The sequence below is a fragment of the Cervus canadensis genome, chromosome 6 (genome assembly GCF_019320065.1).
Source record: "Cervus canadensis isolate Bull #8, Minnesota chromosome 6, ASM1932006v1, whole genome shotgun sequence".
In the NCBI taxonomy this organism is placed as follows: domain Eukaryota; kingdom Metazoa; phylum Chordata; class Mammalia; order Artiodactyla; family Cervidae; genus Cervus; species Cervus canadensis.
In genome coordinates this window covers 68,561,506-68,588,567 of record NC_057391.1, presented here as the reverse complement: position 1 = coordinate 68,588,567, position 27,062 = coordinate 68,561,506, and the positions used below count along the sequence as shown (strand labels likewise).

Below are 27,062 nucleotides of genomic sequence, written 5' to 3'. Positions count from 1 at the left end.
CTGCGGGGAGGGGTGGGGTGGAATTAATAAAACGCTTAATTTTCTTTCATAATTGTTCTCTCTTGAGTTTTTCTCAGTTTGATGGGGGCAGGGGAAGTTCTCAGATGGGATGTTAGTGTTTTTTAATTTTAGATAAGAAAATGAGTCACTGTTTTTTTTTGTTTTTTTGTTTTTTTTTTTTTTTTCCGGAAAAAGCAACTCCAGGTCATCCTATTATTCCATTTCGAATTTTGTGTGTCCAGAGAGAGTTCTCTTGATCCACTGGACCCAAGTGGTGATAATTTAGAAGTACTGCCCAACCCAGTAAATTGTGTAACCCAAGTAAATTCACAGAGATAGCAACCGACTTTCTCCAAAACAATGTTAGAACTAAGCTGCCGCTTAGGAAAATCAAAGGCAATCTCTGACATACACAGAGAATGTGTCTCAAACCCTAGACCACTAAGGCTCCCCTCGCCCACTCTCAACCTCACATAGGAAGTCATATAGTGCTGAACAGAAATTTCAAACACCAGGATGAAATCGTAATGCTGATGACAAGTTTCAGGGGAGAAGAAACAGCTCTTCCTGCCTCTTCACCTGCCCACTGACACAGGCATTACTGGGGAAAAACCCTACTAAAAGGGATGTCAATATAACTGGCCTGGCGCACAGAACCTCTGCTGCCTTGCTCATTTCAAACAATAAGAGCAGAGAGCACTGGGGCTGCTGGAAATGAGACTGAGGCACAATGAAACCAGACTCTGTAGCAATTAATTTTTCTATCAAAAAATTAAATCATTTCTGTTTTCCCCAGATCTCAGCTCCACTGAGAGAATTTTGCATGAGTGTAATTCCAACTAAAAAAAAAAAGAAACTTGAGAAAATGAAGATACTAGTCAGGCTCTGTGTTCTGCACGAATCTTGATTTCAGATGAACATGCTGGTGGGTGAGTGTCACAGGAGGTGAATCTGTGGATGCTGCCATCCATTGGCTTTTGAGCTATTTTTGTGGTTCAGCTTTTAGTGCTAACAGCTCTGACCACTTGCTCAGAAGTACTGCGACTGCCTTGTTCTGCTCAAATCAAGCAAAGGTTTAGCATCAAGCTACCGACAGCAGCATCTCTAAAGTTAGAAACCACCACAGGCTTCTGGGTAGTTTGGGTGTCATTTCCTGACCTCCCTATTTTTATGAGAAAGGGCTTATAAGAAAAACCGGCTGCAGAAGTACACCACACGGTAAAAAATAACTAGAGAAAAAGGATAACAGTTTCAAAAAATGACTGAATTTTTCTGTTGCATATATCACCTAATTGTCACCTAACATCAGTCCCAGTAGAGCAGACACAAAAGCTTGTCAGTTCCTTCTTCTTTAAATTATCACAAAAAGTGCTGGACTTCTGAAAGAAAAATTAAAGGGGAGATAACTAGAAATTCTAGAGATAATTTGGCCTCAGGACCCTTTTCTAGTCTTAAAAATCAAGGGCTCAGTTTGTTTATGTGGGTTCTCTCTACTGTTATTTATCATGTTAGAAATTAAAATTGAGACTTTAACAAATTTTATTCATTTAAAACAATAACAAGTCCATTGCACGTTAACATAAATAACAGTTTTATGAAAGAGAACTTTATTTAAAAAAAAAATTAAGTGAGAAGAGTGGCATTGTTTTACAATTTTGCAAATCCCTTTAAAGTGTGACTCAGAGGCCAGTAGGATTCTTTGATCTGCTTCTGTATGCCATCTTCTACAACACTGTTTTAGATGAGGTATATGAACAAAATCTAGCCTCGTACAGAGAGTAGTGGAAAAGAGAGTGTTTTAATAGCTTTTTCAGGTGCTTCTTTAATTCTATACCAAAACTTGACAACTGGTAGTTTAAGAGTTAGTTGCAATGTAGAATCTATATAATCAATGAGATTTTTATACTGTTACACTAAATCAATTAGTCTATCTTAAGCTTTCAATGGATCCTTGACTCATGCATGGCTTTGTAACATTTTGTATCGGTCATTTTGAAAATGAGGGTTTACTGAGTTATGCAGATCTTCTTCCAAATGTTGACCTATTTTACAATATTTAAAAAAAAACCTCACAATTGTTAATAAACAACAAATTCATAATAAAAGTCATTTTTTTTTTAAGTATTGCAAGCTGACAAGCTCATATGGTGAGTATAAAATTTCCAAAATTCTACCCATGCCTTGCAGGATCCAATTTTATCACTAGCATCATACTCAGCTTTTTGCTTGGAAATAAAAAGCTCATTTCATTCATTTTTAAGAAAATACCTGACAAAATCCTATGTCTCCATAACTACAGTTTGTCATTCTTTCAAGTAAAAATGGTGTCCCATGGGGTGAAAAAAGTAGATCAATTATTCAAGTGTTCTTTCTTGAGACACAATAGTATTGTAGTATAGAGTGCCTTATGCATTGTTGTTGTTCAGTCCCTAAGTTGTGTCCGACTCTTTGCAACCCCATGGACTGCAGCACACCAGGCTTCCCTGTCCTTCACTATTCCCAGAGTTTGCTCAAACTCAAGTCCATTGAGTCAGTGATGCTATCGAACCATCTCATCCTCTACCACCCTCTTCTCCTTTGACTTCAATCTTTCTGAGCAACAGCGTCTTTTCCCATGATTCGGCTCTTCACATCAGGTGGCCAAAGTATTGGGAGCTTTAGACTCAGCATCAATCCTTCCAATGAATAATCAGGGTTGAATATTCTGGAACTCCCAGAGATCTGCAGGACCACACTTTGGGAACCATTTAAAAGTTCATCATCAATAGTCAATGAAAGTAACAGAAGTAGTCAGAATGAAGCCAACAATGGTTGAGACATAACTAAGCAAATATAGCAATCATATGCTAACTGAACTTGTTTGACTTAAAATTTTTCCAAGTTCTAGTTTAATGCTTTCAATAAGAGAACATACTGATGATGATGGTAAAACTCAGCAAATCTCAAGCTCAGTCTTCCCAGAGTTCTCTGATCTATACCTGGTATTTAAGAAGGTAGTACCTTTCCCAGATTACTATCAACCTTTAGGTGTAAGAAGGAGGAATCCAAAGAAAGTTTCACAAAAGAACATTATCCCAAAAGAAAACAAAACTCTGCAAAGGTTGGGATTATATCACCTAAAGGGCAGTTTTTATCCAAGGTAGAATAAAGAGAAAACATGGAAACACCTCCCAGATAGTGGATGGCCTAGGAAGATCGTGGACCTCAGCATCCCAGTCTGAGCTTGTGTCTGGGCTCCAGCACTCATTATTCAGGAGACCATAGCAACTCAGCATCCCTGAGCTGGATTCACCGCTTGCATACTGAGAACTATATCAGCCTCAGAAGTTTGTTGTGAGGAGCAAATGAAATAATATGCATGATGGCATGAACATATAGACAGCAACTATTAGGAGGGTAAGAGGCTATCTTGCTACTGGAAGAAAATGAAACAAGAGCTGCTATTGCTCCTTGCTCAGTTTCAGGCTGAGCACAGTGTCTGGTCCTCAGAAGGAGCTCAATAAATGAGCCTGCTCTCATGGGAAAGAGGATCAGGTCAACCATGACATGGGCAGTTTAGCCTCAATTCTTTAAAAAGATCATTTCTTTTTCCAGCTTTCCTTTTCTCCCCATTGCCTCAATGCCTCTTTGTTACCCCCCAGCCCTGTCTCCAACCCAGCAGTCATTTCCAGTGGGAGCCACAGAACTGCTTGGACCACCAGGAGGACTGAAGTAGCCACTCATCCCTCAGGTTGAATGTACAGAAAGAATACGTATTTTTTCAAAAAGCTAACTTTATATCAACAATATGTCCCCAGGCTTGAAACATGAGAAAGGAATACTGAAAACTGCCATCAGAGATGACTTTTCCCCCTTTAAAAATGACGCACAGAGAGTGTGAGAAACTGTGAGTTGCAGCCTCCAAGCAGTTAACACACGTTTCATCTGCCTTGGTGCATGCAGCCATGATGATTTAGCAGAGAACATAATTACGTGTAAACCAGTGGTTTGACACAGGAAATCTGAGGGAAAATGTTTCAAAAAGATCAGAATCTCACTCAACCTTATAGTGCACTCCCTTAGAAGAAAGAATACTTTAGGCAGATACCAAAATTCCAGCACTTTCCATCCTCTCCCCAGGGGAAATGAGTATTAGCTCCAAGTAACATAATCTAAGAGTCTGAAAGAGGGGGGCAATTCAAAGCTTCAGTGACGCTTTCTTGATGAGCTTCAAATCCACAAATGACAGGTTCTTTGTCAGACTGTATTTTTGTTTATCTTTTAAGAAATCACTTTTTCCTCCAAACTGGTACAGAATACTCTCAACTTTGCTTGGGGAACTCTGGGGAAAAGACATGTCCACAAGATTTGTCTACCATTAATTCTTTTGCTTTACGTCATTCTTTAAGAAAACTATCTTAAAATGAAACTTTCTAAGGGCAAAGTGTTAAATGAAACTTTCTAAGGGCAAAGTGTTATGTAATTGTTAATAGATGATTTACCTGTCATTGGTTATGAGTGAGAACTTTACGACAGAACGAAAGGATTTGTCTTACTCATTTCTTCCTACCTGCAGGTTTTGACTCACAGCTTAGTATTTATTTAGAATCTTTAAAAATATTTCTGAAGTACTCTAGTCATTTAAATGTTTAACTCTTCCTCTTCGTCATACATAAAAATTGGGAATTAAGGATAAAATGTATAGAGATAAAAAACACCAGCTTTAATTTATAAATGAGAATAGATATCATGTGTTCAAAGTTAAAGCATCATTTGGATGTTCCAGAGGCAACCCACATACTGTTTTTTGTTTAGGAAATAGGTATTTTAAATGTGTAATTTTGATTTCTTATTAAGGAGAATTTCAAACACATGAAAAAGTAGTCAAACTTATAAACCTACATGTAACTGTCATCTAGCTTCAAGAGGCAACTTGTGGCCAATCTGGTTTTATCTGTACCCTCTCTCCCCTTCTTCCACCTCTGGAATACTCTGAAGTATACCTCAGAAATCATTTTATCAGTAAACATTTCAGTATGTATCGCTCATAGATGCTCTATTTTAAACAACCAAAATGCCACAATCACAGCTAAATAAGGTTAATAATTCCTTATTATTATGATGTATACAGTCATACATTTTCCCAGTTGTATCCTGGGAGTTCGTTTTGCAATTCTTGCTTGATATGTTTCACATGTTGAAGGTGGTTAATATGTTTCTCATTTGTTATTTTGGTTTTCTCTCCTTTTTTCCTTTTTTCTTCCAATTTTTAATCTTTTGCTATTTTTGGTTTTCCCTTCTCTTTTTTCTCTTCCAATTTTTAGTCAAAGGAAGCAAGTCTCTTGTCTTATCAAATGTTTCCACATTTTGAATTTTGCTGATTGTATCTCGTGGTATCATTTTAAATGTGTTCCTATCCCCCTATTCCCTCCACAGTGGTGGTTAAATGTGGAAGCCTCACCAGATTTGGGCTTGATTTTTTGGCAAGACTACTTCACAAATGGGATAGTGTACTCCCATAAGGAAACACACGTCATTTGGTTCTCGCTCTGTGGGCCAATCATTGAAGTATGAGATATCCTGAATCCAGGCAAACTTCACTTATATAAACTACACTATCTTCAAATCTTACACTGTATTTCTTAATAGCGTTACAGTGCAACAACATCTTTTTTGATTTGTTGAGGGGATATCACTATTTTAACAATTTCTTTTGTTGCTTCTCTTCCAATTAAAAAAGTGATGAGTTTAGTTCAACGCATTTTCAACGATACTTCAAACTTTCTTTTTCTTGGCCACTCCACTCTTCCAGGTAAGAACTAGTCCAGCATAGTGACCATCAAACAGAGCCACAGTGACAGCATCTAGAGACTGCATTAGAAGTCCAGGTTTCTTTCATCACTTTAATAAAATTTCAGCTCGATTAGGTGGCTGATCCAGTGGTTAGCTCCAGAAAGGCTTAGTCAGAATGAAATAAAGAATGAAATGAGACAGCCCTTTGAAAACAGTAAGTCAGTTCAACTGTGTCTTGGCAGCTGTGCTGAGGGGAATTCTATATCTGATCAAGAGTGATAACATCTTTCTTAATATGAACAATGGTGATGGGTTTTTGATCCAGTTGACAATGTTATGCCTTCAGCTCTGTGACGGATCTCCATGAAGAGTTTTTCTTGCTCCATCTCAGTTCAATGTTAGGTTTTGAAGCGGGCTCATCTTCTCATCTTAGCATTAAACATAAATCTATACATAGGACACTTCATGATCAAATTGTGAAGCTACTGATGTTAACACCAATTTATGTGTAACTTTTTTTTCTAAAAGTCCTTTATGTCTGTACTTTTTTCAAACTTCATTAGCAAACATTTTGATGTCAATTTGTAAGATGTTCTACCATCTGGCAAAACAGTCCCTAACATGCAGTAAGCACTCAAATATTATTGAATAAGTAATAAATATACTAACAAAATGAGTGTTCATTAAGTAAACCTTCAACAGAGTTTGGGTGAGTTTGACAAATTATAATCTGTGAGCCAGATTCTTAATTATTGGTGTTCCACAGAGTTCTGCACTTAGTCAACCTTGGTTTTCTAAATCTTCTCAGTGGGTCCCAGTCTCCCACTGGCAGCCATAGTTACATCTCACGCCTAGATGCCTTAACAAACTCTAGACTCTTATTGCTACTAAGCATCTCCTCCTGTATTTCTCACAAGTGTCTCAAACTCCACCTGCTCAAAGCTGAATTCACCACCTTCTACTGCTATGTTTCTAGTCTGGTGAATGACTACACGATATCCTCTGAGCATCACTGGAGTCTCATCCTTCTTCATCCCGGACACCCCATGAACTGCCAATTCCTGCTGGTTTTAAGACCTATACATTTCCCATAGCTGTCCCCCACTCTCCATTTATCCCCACAGATTCCAACTTAACTCCAGTTCTAGTAATCTCTCTCTTCAGTTCAGTTCAGTTGCTCAGTCATATCCAACTCTTTGTGACCCCATGAACCGCAGCACACCAGGCCTCCCTGTCCATCACCAACTCTCGGAGTTCACCCAAACCCATGTCCATCGAGTTGGTGATGCCATCCAACCATCTCATCCTCTGTCATCCCCTTCTCCTCCTGCCCTCAATCTTTCCCAGCATCACGGTCTTTCCAAATGAGTCAGCTCTTCCCATCAGGTGGCCAAAGTACTGGAGTTTCAGCTTCAGCATCAGTCCTTCCAATGAACACCCAGGACTGATCTCCTTTAGGATGGACTGGTTGGATCTCCTTGCAGTCCAAGGGACTCTCAAGAGTCTTCCTCCAACACCACAGTTCAAAAGCATCAATTCTTCGGCGCTCAGCTTTCTTCACAGTCCAACTCTCACATCCATACATGACCACTGGAAAAACCACAGCCTTGACTAGACGGACCTTTGTTGGCAAAGTAATGTCTCTGCTTTTTAATATGCTATCTAGGTTGGTCAGAACTTTCCTTCCAAGGAGTAAGCGTCTTTTAATTTCATGGCTGCAGTCACCATCTGCAGTGATTTTGGAGCCCAAAAAAATAAAGTCTGAACTGTTTCCACTGTCTCTCCGTCTATTTCCCATGAGGTGATTGGACCAGATGCCATGATCTTAGTTTTCTGAATGTTAAGCTTTAAGCCAACTTTTTCACTCTCCTCTTTCACTTTCATCAGGAGGCTTTTTAGTTCTTCTTCACTTTCTGCCATAAGGGTGGTGCATCTGCATGTCTGAGGTTATTGATATTTCTCCCGGCAATCTTGATTCCAGCTTGGCTTTCCATCCCAGCATTTCTCATGATGTACTCTGCATATAAGTTAAATAAGCAGGGTGACAATATACAGCCTTGGTGTACTCTTTTTCCTATTTGGAACCAGTCTGTTGTTCCATGTCCAGTTCTAACTGTTGCTTCCTGACCTGCATACAGGTTTCTCAAGAAGCAGGTCAGGTGGTCTGGTATTCTCATCTCTTTCAGAATTTTCCACAGTTTATTGTGATCCACACAGTCAAAGGCTTTGGCATAGTCAATAAAGCAGAAATAGATGTTTTTCTGGAACTCTCTTGCTTTTTTGATGATCCAGTGGATGTTGGCAATTTGATCTCTGGTTCCTCTGCCTTTTCTAAAACCAGCTTGAACATCTGGAAGTTCACGGTTCACGTATTGCTGAAGCCTGGCTTGGAGAATTTTGAGCATTACTTTACTAGCGTGTGAGATGAGTGCAATTGTGCGGTAGTTTGAGCATTCTTTGGCATTGCCTTTCTTTGGGATTGGAATGAAAACTGACCTTTTCCAGTCCTGTGGCCACTGCTGAGTTTTCCCAATTTGCTGGCATATTGAGTGCAGCACTATCACAGCATCATCTTTCAGGATTTGAAATAGCTCAACTGGAATTCCATCACCTCCACTAGCTTTGTTCATAGTGATGCTTCCTAAGGCCCACTTGACTTCACATTCCAGGATGTCTGGCTCTAGGTGAGTGATCACACCATCATGATTATCTGGGTCGTGAAGATCTTTATTGTACAGTTCTGTGTATTCTTGCCACCTCTTCTTAATATCTTCTACTCCTTTAGGTCCATAACATTTCTATCCTTTATTGTGCCCATCTTTGCATGAAATGTTCCCTTGGTATCTCTAATTTTCTTAAAGAGATCTCTAGTCTTTCCCATTCTACTGTTTTCCTCTATTTCTTTGCATTGATCGCTGAGGAAGGTTTTCTTATCTCTCCTTGCTATTCTTTGGAACTCTGCATTCAAATGGGTATATCTTTCCTTTTCTCCTTTGCTTTTTGCTTCCCTTCTTTTCACAGCTATTTGTAAGGCCTCTTCAGACAGCCATTTTGCTTTTTTGCGTTTCTTTTTCTTGGGGATGGTCTTGATTCCTATCTCCTGTACAATGTCACGAACCTCCATCCATCTCTCTCTTAGAAAACTTTAATTGTCTCTTACTGGCTATCTATACCCATCTCCTCTTATGATCCTAGTAGCCCTCTGCCCCCAGCCCCAGGTACCCATGGCCACCAAGTAAGATTTTCCCACTCCTTAAAACCCTTCACTGGCACTCCATCATGTCTGCGAGCCTAGAAGTAGCGTAACCATGCAGTTTATCCTCTAACCTGGGATCCTCATGATGCTGTGAGTGGTTACACTGGTCCAGCAGACAAACTCAGACTGTCCTGGGCAAACCTACGCATGCCTGCGGACTCAGTTTCTCGTTTGTGTCTGACTCTTTGCGACCCCATGGACTGTAGCCCTCCAGGCTCCTCTGTCCATGGTATTTCCCAGACAATTATACTGGAGTGGGTTGCCATGTCCTTCTCCAGGGGATCTTCCCGACTGAGGGATTGAATCTGTGTCTCCTGCATTGGCAGGCAGATTCTTTATCACTGAGCCACGAGCATGAGGCCCTCCCAAGTCTCTGCCGCACTTCCCACCGCACTCCCTCTCACTCAGCACCCCTCTCACTATGCTCAGTCTAAGGAAATCTTCACTGTTCTCTCACCTCTATACCTATCTTCCCCTCTTAAACATTCTCCTCCGCCAGCAATATTTCTATTGATCGTTCCACTATGCTCCTCCCCAGTGGAGCTTCCTCTAAAATCTCCTGGCTGATCTGATCACATGTTCCTGCCAGCCAGCACCGTGCCTTGAACTTATTCCTGTGCTGGGTCCTGGGCCCCCACAGCAGAGGAGCTCGTTCCAGTGTCTGTATCTTGTTCATCTTTATATCCCCAGCATCTGTGATGAGATCACAGGTCTGTACCCAGCAGGCATCGCTCATGTCATTTCTCATGTCATGTCTTATATTTAATAAAAACTCTTTTGCCTTAGCTGCAAATTCAGCACAATTATCGAAAGATGAGAAGATGAGACAGGATGAAATAAGGACTAGTCAGCAACTCCTAATGCCAGTCTGGTGTATCACAGACCATACCTCCATTTAAGCAATTGCTTTTTAAAGGAGAGCCTTGGGATTATAGCATCTCGGTTAATGGCAGAACCCCTAGAACAGGCCATGAAAGGGAAACAGGTATGGTGATAAGCCAACATCACATTAGAAACTGTCCACTAAATTCTTGAGGCTTCTAGTATAAAAGAAAAACAGTGCCGAAATAAAATACACCTGCTGATTATACATGGGTGCCACGCAGGGGTGGGGAGAAGGACAGGAATCTTGCTGCCCTGACAACAGGAACATGGAGATGTGCCTTCAGAGAAGACTCTACACTTTCCTACACATTCTATCATCTGACCTCCCAAACAACCCTATGAGATAGATCAGGTGTACACTGAGGTTCAACCAACATTTCTTTCTTTTTTAACTTCACTTTTATTTTATATTATAGTTGATTTACAATGTTGTGTTAGTTTCTGCTGCAAAGCAAAGTGATTCAGTTATACATATATCTATTCTTTTTTCAGATTCTTTTCACATACAGGTTATTACAGAATATTGAGCAGACGTCCCTGTGCTATAGGTCCTTGTTATCTATGTTAAATATAGTAGTGTGTATATGTTAATCCCAACCTGCTAATTTATCCTTCCCCCACCTTCGCTTTCCCCTTTGGTAACTATAAATTTATTTTCTGAATCTGTGATTCTGTTTCTGTTTTGTAAACAAGTTCATTTGTATCATTTTTTTAGATTTTACATATGAATGATATCATGTGGTATTTGTCTTTCTCTGCCTGACTTACTTCACTTACTGTGATAATCGCTAGGTCCATCCATGTTGCTGCAAATGGCATTATTTCATTCTTTCATCAACCAACATTTCTTGAGCCTTGACCATCCCTCTGGGATCCCAGGCCAACGCTCCCTTCACAGCCTGCGCCACACCAGGCAAGCCTGACTCACCCTGCTCCTTTATGGAAAGCCCTCCAGGACCCCAGGTGGGAACTAGAGTTCCCAATGTTCTCCAGCTGACCTGTCACCTGATAGCCAGAGATGATCTAGGGTGGCTGACAGGAGAGAGGCCAAACCAGGGGCATTCTCACAGAGCCAGGTCCCTGTGCTGTCACGGCGGAGGCAGGAGTGTGGGGGTGGGGAGCACCATTCCTTCCTTGCGTAACACGCACAGAGACAGTCATCACATTCTCTGCATCTGACAAGGAAGCTGGGCCCTAAGGCAGCAGCAACGTGCCAGCTCAAGTTGAGCCCCAGCCTAGGAGCTACACTGACAAGATAAGGCTCCCACAGACAGGGAGATCAGCTCTGAGCTTCTAAAATACAGCCCACACAGTGATGCTATAGATCCTGAAACTTGAACATTAAAAATCTCCTTCTCATGGGTAAAACAGCCCTTTTAACATCATTTAAAAATACACACACACACACACCCCTAAGAGGGGCAGAATGCGAAGATATCGATCACTGTCACTTTAGTGTGAATTAGCCCATGAATTCCCTGTCTTCCTTATTAGCAAGTGTTCCTGGAGAGAGGAGATCACTGAGCATCTTTCTGGAATAAGAGACATTTGAAGACAGAGAACAGGAAGGACTAACTTAAAGGGGAGGTGGAATTACCAAAGATGAACTTGGCCTGCCTCGCCATTTTACCCAGGGTCACCTCTGAAAGGAATATTATTGCAATGGCCTAGTAAGCACTCACCCCAAGTAACACTTGACATTCCTTTCTTATCACCATAACTAATAAATTAATACCATGAGAATATTGAGGATTATTCGAGTACCATTGTTCTGATGTTTCTAGTGTACAGTTAAGGAAGATAGAAATGTAATAAAATTTATTCTTAGAGAGCCAGTATAACTCTAAAAAGATATGTAATGTAACAACAGCAGCACCATCAGACCTGGTCTAACACACATGGCCTCACTCCTCTGGCCTGTTGCAACTTAGGGCAGCATACTCAGGTAGTTCAGCATATTCAGAATCTCACCCACTCCTCATTCATGCCTCTACACTCACTGTTGGGTTTGTCTATACCATGGTTGTACCCACCTTCCATGTGCTGTAAGAATGTTCTATCAGCAATGTTTGGTAATATTACATTATATTTTATTTGACTGAGTTATGAGCAGATGCATTTTTTCTCATGAATCCTGTTTGTTCAAAATGCCAAGCAAAACCAAAAGATGTGTGAGCAGGCAGAAGACCCCTAAACTATAATTTGGATGGTTTTTTCATGTTCAAGTAACCTAAGTTTCTGCTAATTTCAATACCAGAGCAAAAAGATAAGATGCAACAATTGAGACAAGTTGAAAAATACTAACCTTAAGATAATTTGCCCACATGAAGGAGAAGGGTTGAATGTGATAAGAGACAATCATTTCTCAAAGGTGTCACCAATTTGCAAAATGCCAACACCAAATAGACAAACCATAAAGCCACACCTCTATAGACCTTTGCAAGGATTTTAGTAATGGTAGAATAGCTTGCAAAGGACTAACCTTGCCAACGAAAACAATTAAATATTTAGAGATATATTCTAAAACAATTAATTGGAAACACTGGAAAGCCACTAGAAAAGGGACAGAAATTGCAAGGAATTTGATACACAAATTAATACAAGTTATCATTCCATAGCCACCAGCATGTCTAAAATTAAAGAGAATTACCACATTAAATGTTGGTGAGGACATGGAGTAATTAGAACTCTCATACATTGCTGGTGGGAATATAAGAATACAACCACTTTGGAAAATCATGTGAGTTTTTTATAAAGTTAAACATGTATCTACTCTGTTATTCAGCAATTCCACTGCTAGGCATTTACCCAAGAGAAATCAAGGTGTAATTTACGTACAAGAATATTTATGGAAGCATTCTTCATAATAACCCCAAACAGGGAAAACTTCAAAATGTCCATCAGGACAAGAATGAGCAAACAAAATTGTGCTACATTTATAGAATAAAATATTCAGCAATAAAAAAGAATAGAATACTAATATACACAATGACATGAATAGATCTCACAGAAATTATGCTGAGCAAAATAAATCAGACACAGAAGAGAACATGTTCTATAGTTCCATTTATATGAACTTCCAGAAAAGACAAAACTAAACTACAGTGAAAAAACAAAACAAAATATTGCATTTACTATCTCTGGCAGCAGGGGATTAACTAGGAAAGGACACAGGGAACTTTCAGAAGGATGGAAATGTTATGTCTTGGATTGAAGTACTAGTTACATGGTTGTATGCATTTGTCAAAATCAAATTCTTCACTTCTGATCTATTCAATTCACTTTATATAAATTTTACCTCAATTAAAAATAAAGGAAAGTGGGAGGTGAGGGTAGTGTCAGGGGAAGAGGAAAAGAATCACTCGAAGGACAGGATGAGATAAAGATTATAAGGAAAAGAATATGATCCTTCAATTTTTAATACATTAAGAGGCAAACTAAAGGTTTGGCCCAAAGTCAAAAATTTAAGTACAGCTTAATAGACATGAACCAAAAGAGGCAAGAACTTCTTGAACTAAGAAGATGATGAATAAAAAACAAAACACAAGATGGCCAGAATTAGCAAATATATTTGCTCTGGCAACCAAAACCAGTAGACCATTAGGCAATAAAATACCAACCAGCCTAATTTAAACAGTTAATTTTTTAAAGTATCTTTTATAAAATATTATTTTTATAATTTCTATGATAGAAATTCCTATTGAGTATGAACTCAACAGTACACAAATACCAGAAACCACCCCAAATTCACTCTTACCTTCAGTGAAACTCCCTGTTAGAGTTATTACGACAAATACTTTCCCTTCTGGCTCCAGATCCACCTAGAAAGAGAGGGGAAAATGTGTTATATTCTAATTTTGAAGTATTCTTTTGGTGGATCTCAAAAAATTCTTTCCAGAGAGGCCTCAATGTGCAAATCACAGCCACAGATCAGATCTCGGTCTTTCACTGAACAGCAGATGGGCAAGAAACAAGTAACAGTGCAAGAAGTTGTAAAGGATGAAAAACAGATCTGAATGAAACTATCCTTGCAATGTTTCCCCTCTCTTGAAATTTCTCCTCTTCCATTTTGGCTCTTTGAGATATTGATAAGCATTCATACACAAGGTCACCGTTTCTGAAACATCCCTAACTATGTGCAACATCTGTAAGAACAATATTTTGCTAAACCACGTGGCAAGTGTATAAAGTAGAGAAATAATGGCAACACAAAAGGCTATGAACCCATGTGATGCGGTCAGCCGCACACCTGTAGTTTTGGGAAGTAAAGAGCTTGACTGGAAGACCGCTGTCTCTGTCTGTACCACTTCGAGTGCCATCCATCTTCAGGAAGCACCAGGACAGGCACTACATGTGCTATGCATTCACTACTCTCAGCTGTTCACAGGAATATCAAGGCTCCTTTCTGTTCTCACCTGCGAGCTGAGAAAACAAGATGGACATCCTGCCAATGAGGCAGCTGGACGTCTTCTCACTAGATCCCATCCTCTGAAAACATGCCCATCTCCCAGAAGCCTTCACCCAGCACGGCCCCAGGACAGGGCAGTGCCCTCCATGTCTGCTCTGACCACACGGGCCCAGGTAGGCAGGCTCTGCCCTCTTCATGCCAACCTTGAACTACCCATGAACACCTCTAAGCCATGGATTCTGATACATAAACTTACACAAACACATAAATTTACAATATTTTAATTGTAATTAAACACATAAATTTACAATTGTCCTTAAATATTTGTTTAGCCCATGACTTCAGTTCTGCCTTTGACCTGAAGACAGAAAGGTCTGGAGAAGTTGAGTATAGAAATGGATGGTATTTTGAGTAGAATATTAAATTTAAGTGAGCTGCAAATCATATGGTACAGTGTTCAAACCAGACTAGAACATGGACTCCAGTCTGACCGGCACAGTGGCTCTGGGCAAGGTCTTAACCATCCCCTGTTTCAGTGCTCACATCTCCAAGTCCATGACATCATTACTCAGCATTTCTAACACTGCTCCCATGAGACAACCTCAAAGAACTTTGACAGTACTATTTACTGCTTGTACTATACCAACAGGTGACCCCTACTGAAGGGGAAAAAATGCATTGACCATACGCTAGCTCACTGCCACCGGTCTTTAAACACTACTCGCTGCTTATACTTTTTCAAAAGTACTGACAAACAGTACAAAAGTACTGTCCTGTACAGACTCAGGAAGCTTCATCTACATAAGAGCTGATTCTTACAAACTCTGCCCTTCTCTGCCTTCAGTCTACTACTACCAAGCGTGGTTACCGCACTGTAATTCACCCCAGTGTTCAGACCAGCTTCTTGCATCACGACTACTGCTAACTTAACAACATCCCCTTAACTACCTTAACACCACTTGTGAACCCTTACAGAACAGCTCTGAAAATAGAACTCTCTGGAGAGATGACTAAACAGGATGTCAGTCTCTAATTGTCTCCACTCTCTGCCTTGACTTGTTTCAAGTCAAAAATATGTTATTTTTAAAAGCCACTCCCTCATCTTCAATATAAAATCCTGTCAGAGCCACACACATGCACACACACTACTGACCTCACATCATCAACTGCTGCTGGCACAGAAGGAGCTGCTGCCAGCCGACAGACAGACAGACTGCCAGGCCACCTCTGTGACCCAACACGCGAACTCCCTCCAACACTGCCTGATGGCCTACAAAGAAGGTCCCTCCACCTCATGGGTCAGGAGCTGCTCTGCCAGACAGCAGGAGACTCCAGCACGGAGAACCAGGAGGTCTCACAGTGCAACAGGTTTGAGCCTCAATTTTGACCCAAGCCACCGTCGTGTTGGAAAAGCCAGACTCAAATACCATCTGTAAACCGAGTTCACCTAAGCCCTCTGACCTTAGAACGAGATTTTACCAACTGCAGGTCGAGACTCATAAGTGAGACATGAAAATCATGTGATGAGTTTCATACAACAGAGATTTTTAAATGGAACAGAAAACATGAACAAACCAAATAGGAAGGAAAAGTACCATGTCATGAAAATTGTTTGCAGTTCTGTATGCATAATAAGGGCATACTGGGCTTTACAGTAAAAATGTATTCCTTACTGTGTTACAGAGAAACAGTTTGACAATGTGGCCTTAGCGGTTATCTGCTTCATCTACACAGTGCAATGGCTTGGCATCTATTCATGGTGGCTGTTCAGACACTTTCAGTGACAGCCATCTGATACCACTGCAGCTGACCTCTTTCATTCCTGTCCCCCAGGGTAATCTTTCTCTGTAACCAACAGCTTCCTTTGGTGGAAATGCAGTGACCAATATCTTCCATTCACCAACCCTAGTATTGTCCCCTATAGTTGTAGCACATATTTTATCTCTAGGTGGAATATCCATGCCAGCTTCTGGCAACAGCACTTCAGCTTTGAGAACTAGCCTGCCCTCACATTAGTCCATGGCTCAGCTGCGATTCTATCCCTGCTTCAGAGTGGACATGTGACCCAAGTTTGCCAAGCAGAGCACTGAATACCCTCAGTCACGATGACTGGCCTGAAAGCAACATAAGCCCTATATCACCGTCTGCGTACTTGCTACTCCCTACCCTCAGTCACTGGTGCAGCTTTGGGCAACAAAATGCAAATAGGTTCAATCAGGAATCCTGGATCTATAGGGAGAAATACAATCTCACTCCAGCTGAACTTCAATCTGGAAGGACAGAAACTTGGGAAGGTCTGGCACCATTTTGTGACACTGGGCTGCAGAATGAAGCCAATAAAGAAGGGAGAGCTGAGAAAGAAAGAGACCAGGTCTTGATGTCATTCAAAGCTTCAGATCAAACGCTGCTTGATTCTTCTGGACTTCTCAGTTATTTGAGCCCATACATTCTTTTTCCTTTAGCCAGTTTGAGTAAGGTTTTTTTTTGTTTTTTTTTTTTTAATCACTTGCACCCAGAAAGGCTTATCCAAATTGGCAGCCTAAGAGAATAAGTCATATTTTTAATAAAGTCAATTATCAGCTCCCCTGTACACCGTCTAACACCCATGCCATCCCCTACAGTCTGTTTCCCTGTCTCTTCCCAGCACTGAAACAGCTCCTGTAACCCATGTGCGCACCTGATGGTCAGATCCAAAGATGTGTCTGTCTTTCCCTCGGCTGACTTCTCTGCAGTATCTGATGCTCTGGCCAGCTTCCTCTTTCATGAATCTCTCTATAAACCCTGCTGATCCTAAGTCCCCTTTTCCTCCCATTGGAATATTCAGACCTCATGATTTCAAAACCCACCGGAGATTTTTTTGGAGTAGGAGAAAACACAAACACATCAGAACCTCCAAAAGGGTATGGTCACTTACCTAAGTCTCAAGCACAGACTTTACTTCCAAACCTATCTATGCACCTTTTCTGAAAGTCTCCATCTCTACATCTCATTGAGACAAGTCCCTTTAATTCAACACATCCAGAGTGCAAAGTCTTATCTTGTACCCACTAATTGACTCCCCCTATTCCTGATTCCACATTTTCCCAGCAGCCCACACTCCTCCCCACGTGCACGTAATCCTACCAGATCCCTCCAAGTCCACTTTCTGAGAATCTCCTCAGCCCACCCCTTCCTCTCTATCTTCCCACTCTGCCTCACCTAGCCTCTTGCAGATCTGGCCTCCCAGCTGGTTTCTATCTCCAGACTCATTGTCCTCCAGCTGTTACCACTGACATTTCAAAAGTGAAAGTCTGACTTTCTAACTTAAAATCCTTCCATGTGTCCTCTCTCTTCTATGATAACAGCCAAACTCCTCAGCAGGGCACACAGCCTTGCATGCTGCGTCCTCACCATCCCAAACACATACAACCCATGTCTCAGCGTCTTTCAATTATCTGTAGACTCTGCAGGGAGGCATGTTATTTCATTTATAAGCTGAGAGATCAACAAAATGGATTCTGGGTCAGACAGCATAATGGAGAATGTGGTCAAAATGGTGGAAAATACCCATTACCTGTCTGAAGCTTATTGCCTAGTGATTTGGGGCATGTGGCCTTTTTATCTAGAAAATCCTTCTCTTTTTAAACTGTCAAACTCCTATTTGTCCATTGAGAGTCAACTCAAAACTCACTTTGTATAGAAGACCTTCTGAGACCACTTTTGTTTTAATTATTTATTTTTATTATTACTTTTCAAAGATAGCTTTATTACTTTGCCAGGTAAAGAGGGACACATCAGGCTTGTTTTTTATAAGGGAGAGGGATCAATTTATTTATGGCTGTGCTGAGTCTTTGCTGCTCACAGCCTTCTCACTGAGGTAGCTTTTCGTTACAGAGCATGGGTTCTAAAGCACATCGGCTCAGTAGGTGTGGCGCGAAGGCTTAGCTGCTCTGCGGCATGTGGGATCCTCCCGGACCAGGGATAGAACCTGTGTTCCCTGCATTGTAAGGCAGATTCTTAACCACTAGACCACCACAGAAGTCTCGAGACCTCTTTTAGACAAGTGGACAACTCTACCCCATTACAGAGACCATTGTTGGAACCCACTTGGAGTTATAGTCATCATGCCCTGGTCACTTAGGACAGTGCCTTGCACATAAGAGGACTGAAATGGTTTTGTGAGTGAGTAAATTAACAAACCAGCAAGGATATTCCAAACAGTTTCATATAGGACATGGTTTTCTCCTCCTTTACCATTCTGATAAATGTCCTCCAGATAATTTCTCCACACCCCCATGAAAGAGTGAACATCAGCCCACAGATGCAACCAAACCTTAATGGGATAAAGCAAGGTTACCACAAACCTTGATGTCAACACTGACAGTGCCCTTTAGTGGTGTAGCTACAGACTTCATGAACACTGGAGAGAAGATCCAGTGACCCAACCCGAGTGTGTCATCAACTAAAACCTTTGCACCTTTTCTACCTGCTCTAAGGCTCTGCTTCCCACATCCTAAACAGTGATTAGGCCCCAAATCCTAAGCTTTGTATTTTTCTACAGAATTTCAGCTCACTTCTGTGGGTCCCAAGGCTCAATGAATCCCAAATCCAGTCATTCAGTCACTCTGCTCGTCAGCTTCATGGCCTTCCACATCAGGGCCTGGGTTACCTTGTCATCATCTATGGTACTTACAGAATGTCCACTATAACAGGGCTGAGGTCAGAGTGCCCAGGAGGTCCCACTTACAAATGCAGGCCTTGAGCATTCTTTCTGGAACAATCATTCAGGGAGAAGAGAATAAACTAAGCCCTCTTTCCTATAGACCACTTCTATTAGTGAGGAGGGCAACTCCTGAGTCCTTGCTGAAATTCAGAAAGCAATGGCCTTCAAAATGTGGCATTCTTACGAATCCATATAGGATGTTCCTATACATAATACTGAACTTCAACTCACACACTGTAGCTTATACAAAAATTAACTCAAAATGGATTACAGACCTAAATATAAAGCCTAAAACTTTAATACTTCAAGAAAAATACATTAGAGAAAATCTTAGAGACCTTGGGTTAGGCAAATATTTCTTAGATATAAGACCAAAGTGCAACCCATGAAAAAACAAAATCATAAACTGGACTTCATCTAAATGAAAATGTCTGCTCTTTGAAAGATACTTTCAAGAGAATGAAAGACAAACTACAGATAAGGAGAAAATACATGTATCTTTTTCTCATAAAATAAAGAAATTGCTTAACTCTGTTTTAAAACAAACAAACAAACAAAAAAACCCAATTTTTAAAAAATGAGCTTCATCACTTAATTTCACCAAAGAAGACATATATAAAGATGGCAAATAGGTACATAAAGACAAGATCAACATTATTAGTCATTGCTGCCAAGTCGCTTCAGTCGTGTCCGACTCTGTATGACCCCATAGACGGCAGCCCACCAGGCTCTGCCATCCCTGGGATTCTCCAGGCAAGAACACTGGAGTGGGTTGCCATTTCCTTCTCCAAGTCATTAGAGAAATGCAAATTAAAACCAAAATGCAAAAACAATGCATACCGATTAGGAGGTTTAACATGAAAAAGTCTGATGATACTAAATGGAAGAATGTGGAACAATTGGAATTCTCATATGCTGTTGATGGGATTGTAAAATGGTACCATCACTTTGGAAACAGTTTGATATTTTCTTAAAAGTTACACATACATCTCCCATTTGATCCAGTCATTTGACTTGTATTTAGGGAAGAATAATGCAAGCATATGTTCAAAAATATGTATGCAAATGTTCACAAGGGCTTTTTAAAAAATACAATATAGCCATACAATGGAATGTGTATCAGTCACTCAGTTGTGTCTGACTCTTTGCAACCCCATGGATTATAGCCTGCCAGGTTCCTCTGTCCATGGAATTCTCTAGGCAAGAATACTGGAGTGGGTAGCCATTCCCTTCTCCAGGGGATCTTCCCAACCCAGGGATTGAACCTGGGTCTCCAGCATTGCATGCAGATTCTTTACCACTGAGCCACCTATGAAGCCCTAGTATTCAAGAATAAAAATAATAATCTATTGATGTAGGCAGCAACATGTAAGAATAGTAAATGAAGGAAGTCAAACACAAAAGAGAATATTCTGCCTAGAAAAAGCAAGACAATATATAGTTTTACATGGCTATAAACATATAGCTTCTATATTGGCAGAAAACATATCTGTGGTTGCCTGGGGATGGGTAAAGGATACAGGACAAGTGGTAAAGAGGGATTAAAAAGGGGCAGGAGAGCATCAAGGCGAAAGAATGGAGAAAGAATACTCTTTTTAACAAATGGTGCGGTGACAACTGTATTCCACATGCAAAAGAATAAAAGCGAACTCCCACCTCACACCATATGTAAATATGAAATCAAAATGGATCATAGACCTAAAACTAAGAGTTATAGCTATAAGACTCTTAGAAGAAAACAGGAATAAATTTTCCTGACTTTGGGTTAGGCAATGGCTTCTTAGGTATGACATCAAAATGACAAGTGACAAGAAAGTGATAAACTGGACTGCACCAAAATTTAAAACATCTATGGTATAAGAACAAACAAAACAAGTGTCTACATCTCACTGCCCAAATGCTCTTCCCAAAGTGCCACTCTCATCAACTTTCCTCCATCCAAGCCTCCAGAGGCTTCCCAGTGCCTCCAGAAGAAAACTCATTCTGCTTCACCTGATTTTCTAGGGCACCATGAGCTCCCCTCTGTCTCCCCACTAATTAAACCAAACCTCTTCTTCAAATTTCCAGTCTTTAAACTTGCTCTGCTAGTCAGGTCTGTCTCCTCACTGTGGCACAGCCACACCTGTGCTTGGGCTGCTGTCTCTGCTTAGAAAGCCATTCTTTCTCCATCTATCCACTCATCCCAACCTTGGCTGGATGACTTCTAGGGTCAGGATCATTGCCAGGTGCTCAGGATTTCTCAGAGAAGCTCCCTGGGGCTGCGGGTGGAAGGAGCAGCTGAGTGTACCTGGCAAAGATGATGTAGCTACAGAAGTTGAAGGAAGAAACTTTTGCCAGGAAGATCCTGACAGGCGCATTGATCCCTCCAGTCTCAAAATTCCTTTCTCGATTATTATCTTAGTATTTACCAATGCCCTTGAACAATTAGATAAAATTTCACAGACTTACATCTCATCACTTGCAGTTATGTTTGTAAGCTCCATTCCCAAGGGAGCTGACAATTTTTTTTTTAATTCTCCAAAGGACCTAGCAGAGTTCCTTGAACCAAGTAAGCACTCAACAAATAGCTGCTGATTTGGTCTAGTGAGCCAAATTGGGAGGTCATCTGACCATCTCAATTTCATCACCTATAAAAGAGGAATGACAGTATTTTACCCTACAATAAATACTCTGCGACAGTACTTCATAAAATATAAAAGCACTTCAAGATGGCTCCAAGGCAAACCAGTAGCATATGGACTACACAGGCCCACTGCTTAGGGATGATACTCAGATTGCTTGACATGCCACCATACTACCAGCCCCTCTCTCCCCTCCCTCACCACACATCTTGAGCCAGTGTTTCTTTTGGCATCACTTTGCAGAAGTTAAGCGAATCACCTACATCCCGAACCTGGTCTTCTTGTCCATGAAACAAGACACTTGTTTAACAACCTTTCAAGCTCTAATGTTCCATGATTCTAAACAGGCTTGGATAAAAGCCTGCACACCGGACTCAACGGAAACACTCATTTAATTAACTGGTAATAATTTACAACCATTTCCCTTCACAGAAGGCATTAGAATTGATCACAAGCAGGAAACTTCTGGCTACTTGATATCCATCTGAGCATGAGATAAGCAAAAGGCTCTAGCATATTAAAAGGAAAAAAAAAAAACAAAAAAAACAACCATCAACCCTTTATTGGGCAGAGGTAGAAGGTTCACCTAAACTCTATGGTGAGTTGACATCTTCAGCCAGACATCTGTGATACACCTAGATTCTTGGCTAGGTAAATCCTTTCTATAACTTTCCTAGGTCTTACTCTAGGGATAAGTAACCAAAGAACCTCAAAACACGATAAAGCATTTCACAATTCTCTTCCAGCTACAACCATCAGACTTAAAAACAAGAGCTCAAATTCTTGGAGGGAAAAAAATTCTTTACAGAATTGTACCAATAACCCACCAGGAGGCATGCAGTTGTGTCTGTTAGCAACAGAAACAGCAGTTACTGTGTGGTGAACTCATCAATGTGCAGGGCCCTGCCAGGTGCCTGACCTACACTATTTCTCAGCTTCCCCGACCCCCCCACGAGGTAAGTAATTCCACCACCAGTGTACAGACAGGAAAAGGGAGGCTCCGTGAGGTTACGGAATTGACGAAGGTCACCCAGCAGTGAAGGCCAAGCCGAGATCCAAACTCAGGGAGGCTCCCGCCCCAGCTCCACACCAGCCTCCCTGGAGGCTGCTGTGCCTGCCTCTGCCTGTGGGTCGCCGCAGGTTTGCCCGATGCCTTCTGTTCACTGAACCAGCCTGTCTGAGCTTCGCGGCATGTTAGCTCAATCACACCACCCATCTCCCTGGGAACTCGGGCTGGACTTGTGCCCTCAGCACCCGAGGGCACTCCCTGCCAAATGCCAAGCCTCAGTGTTCCAGCCTCCCTTCTTCGCTGCCAAGGCCAGTGGGAGTGGCACCAGCCTGATGGTGTCGCCTGATGGCTCTTCACAGGGGCACGTGGCAGGAGCCATGAAGTGTGGCTAGTCTGTGCTGCGGCCGGCAAAATGCAGCGGGTGGCTCAGGTCCCGTTAGTCAGCTGCCTGGAGGACCTGAGTCAGGGTCATGTGCTGCACACACACAGCACGTTGCCTTGTCATGGGAAGGCGTTTAAAGGGAAAGGGGGTAAATGAGGCAAATCCTATGTCCCTGCTGACTTTCTACTTTCACAATCAGTCAAGGTTTGCATGTTAAAAGCACATTAAAAAGCACCACAGATTAAAAACGAGAGTGGATACAAGTATATGCAAGGCTGAGTCCCTTCACTGTTCAGCCACAAAGTGGTTAATTAGCTATATTCCAATACAAAATGTGTTTGGTGTTTAAAAAAAAAAAAAGAAATGGCATCATGGGTTGATCCACCTGTCCAACTACAAGAAAAAAAAAAAAGACAATAAGGTGAAACTTATCAAATCTGACTGTAGTTTAAAATGAAGGAAAATACCATCATTTGTCAGTGACTAAATCCTCATCTTGCTAAGCCTGGACCCTCCGCATAGTTGAAGAGGATGGTAGGGAAAGAGCCCTTGGCTGTGACCACAGCTCCCGTGGCAGGTCATCTGGCTTCCACACCTAGACATTGAAGGTGGACTAGGCTTTAAGCCCTTTTCATATCTGAAAATCTACAATTCCAAGCCAGAAACAGATTTTGAACTCCATGGAGGAAGTAAAGAAAACACAAGAGTCTGTCTCTCAAATGCATGTTTAAGCTTCATGATAATTCTTAATTACCAATGTTGAGCCCCATCGCCAGCTCCACACACCCAATCACGGTAAATTTAAATTTAGAATTATTTCAATTCAGAGTCCATTACCCCTATATTCTAGTGTGAAATGTGTATCTCCTGGCAAAACTGGAACTTTTCTGCATTAAAATTAGTTTCCAAAGTCTCTCTGCCCAAAATGAAAAATCAGGAATAAAGAGTCCAGACTGGATATCTCTTAGATATAGAAAGCATTTTTAGTGAGCTAAAGATAGATAGAAATGGTCTACTGTATAAGTGCTATGTGTGTGTCTCAGTCTTTGACTCCAATATACAAGAAACTGAAAATGTCAATTAGATGATGGATGCCTTAGGCTCTTCAAAACACTCCACTACAATTCCTCCCTCTTCACCTCCTAGGGCGTTCAATTCTGTGCTGGGAGGGCTACCTGACACCTGCTTTACGAATAAGGATGGTGGCTCTGAAAGGATCTGCCCAGCCAAGGAGATCCAGAGCTGTTGCTACTCCAGATGGACAGAAAAGGCTGGGTCGAGCTCTTCTGAGTCAAATGCCCACCCTTGAAACTAACAGAGGACACTCAGAACAGCACCCTTCAGAACTAGGAAGGCACTTTCTTTCTCCTCCAATAAGGTGTCTGCTCCAGCAAGAACCTCATGCCAGACCAGACCCTGAACTGAGAGAGGAACCACAGTAATTGTGCTCCTTACATCAAAGAACACCTTAGAAGTTCACGTTTGACATGATCTCCACCCTTCTCTTGTCTGTTCCGTAGACCCCTCCAGAAAGATAACATACGCTATCCTTGCCAGGATGAGATAGTAAGTGAAGGGGACAGGTGACCTTTGCATGTGGCTGGAGGTGAGAAACGCCATCCATGTCCCCCTTCCTGCTCAGAGGCCTCCACAGCCCCAGGGGGTGACCTGGGGTGAGCTGTCAGCCCCACAGTGAGCCTCCTCCTGAGGCCACTCTCCCACAAGAACGGAGAAATATTAGGAGACGGAGATTCCAAGTTTTTGCCACAGAAGATCTCAGTTTTTTTTTAAAGAAAAGGATATAAATAAAACCAGAGCTATTTTACTTGATAATGGAGGAAGAAAGCCAAGCCAAAGCAAGAAGTCAAAACTACATATTTAGCATACTTAAGCATTCAGGATGTTTTATAGGCATGTCTACTTAATTTCTCACTGCTCAGGCTCTTGGTCACCTTTAGACGACTGTGAATCTGAAGGACCATTAGAAAATGCATCAAGCCCAAGGTCTCTCCCAAGGGTTACTGTGACACTTTCACTCCCTTTGGTCTTCCAGAGGGAAGGAGAGACGAATGCTGTAAAGAGGTGACATATGTGTCCTACCTAGATATACAGGTAGCAGTTTTCCAGATGGGCTAGGGAAGGAGAGACAGGAAGTATGTGCAAATGCACATCGACTATTAGGGTTGTATACGGTGGAATGCAGACTGTGTAAATGAGATGGGTCAGAAACAAGGCTGGAGAGGAAAAGCTATCAGTGGCTTCCTGGCACCCTGGAAAGTATTATTAAGTATTATTCGCTCAGTCGTGTCCTACTTTTTGCGACCCCGTGGACTGTAACCTGCCAGGCTCCTCTATCCATGGGATTCTCTAGGCAAAAATACTGGAATGGGTTGCCATTTCCTCCTCCAGGCACCCTGGAAAGCTAGCCCTTATTCCAAGGGAATGGGGATCCACTAAGGGCTATCTGCATGTTCCAGGATTACACGGACAAAGCCCTACTGGTATTGGGTAAAAAGGGGAGAGGGGCTGGTGGTGGGAATGCAGAGCTGAAGGCTATTCCAGAGGTCTTAGCAAAGGATGCAGGTGACCTGAGCTAAGCCAGCAACAGAGGAGGGGGGCAGAAAAGGAAAGATAGGGGAGGGAGCAACTGCTAGACTCTGCAAGCAGAGGTGGAGTAGAACATGAAAGAGAAGTGGGTACAGAGAGAGTCTATGAGGCCAATGACAGTCATGGTACCATTAAATAAGATGGTCTCTAAAGAGATGAGCTGATCTAGAGGAAGGAGAGTTCAACGTATGACCATTACCATGTTGACTGAGCACCTACTGCGCACCCTGGTGGTTGTTCAGAAGCTAAGTCATGCCTGACTCATGGCCACCCTTAACAGCTTCTTAAAGTTTAGATGGAGAAGTAGGAATACCACATAGATAGAAAACACAACCCAGTACACTCTCAATGGAACAGGTAAGGACAACATTAAAAGCACTACTGAGACCAAGAAAAGGAGCTATCAGAGACTTCCCAGTTGTTAAGACTTCACCCTCCAGTGCAGGGGTTGTGGGTTCGATCCTTGGTCAGGGAGTTAAGAACCCACATGCCTCACAGTCGAAAACTCAAAACATAAACAACATTGCAGCAAATCTAATAAAGACTTTTAAAATGGCCCACATGAAAAAAAGATTCTTTAAAAAAAAGGAGCAATCAGATGACATGATACTATACAGAGAAAACCCTAGACACCATCAGAAAATTACCAGAGCTCATCAATGAATTTGGTAAAGTGGCAAAATATAATATCAATATATAGAAGTCTATTTCATTTCTGTACACTAACAACAAAATATCAGAATGAGAACTTAAGGAAACAATCCCATTTACTATCACATCAAAAAGAATAAAATACCTAGCAATAAACATACATAAGGAAGCAAAAGACATACACTCTAAAAATTATAAGATACTGATGAAAGTAATTGAAGCGAAAACAAATGGATGGAAAGAGAGCAATATTGTTAAAATGACCATATTATCCAAGGCAATCTACAGATTCAATGCAATGCATATCAATGGTATTTTTCATAGAGCTATAACAAAAGCTTTAAAATTTGTATGGAAACATTACAGGCCCCAAATGGCCAAAACAATCTTATAAGAGAATAATAAAGCCAGAGCAATCATACTGCTTGACTTCAGACTATGCTCTAAAGCTACAGTCATCAAATCAGTATGGTACTGGCACAAAACAAGACACACAGATCAATTAAACAGGATAAAACACCCGGAAGTAAATCCATGTACTTATGGTCAATAATTAATGACAAAGGCAAGAATACACAATGAAGAAAAGACAGTCTCTTCAATATACGATGACGGGAAAACTGGACAGCTACATGTAAAAGAATGAAATTAGAACACTATCTAACACAATACACAAATAAAATAAACTCAAAACGGATTAAGGCCTAAATTTAAGACCAGATACTCTAAAACTCCTAGAGGAAAACATACACAGAACACTCTCTGACAT

At 41.3% G+C, this 27,062-nt stretch overlaps 1 protein-coding gene across 1 annotated transcript in view; it reads right to left on the bottom strand.

The window, feature by feature from the left end:
* Positions 1-27,062, bottom strand: part of PRKCH (protein kinase C eta) — a 260,686-nt gene that overhangs the window by 177,761 nt on the left and 55,863 nt on the right. Inside the window, exon 2 of the mRNA XM_043472241.1 lies at positions 13,671-13,734. Coding sequence (XP_043328176.1) covers positions 13,671-13,734 — 64 coding nt within the window. The remainder of the gene's footprint in view (positions 1-13,670; positions 13,735-27,062) is intronic.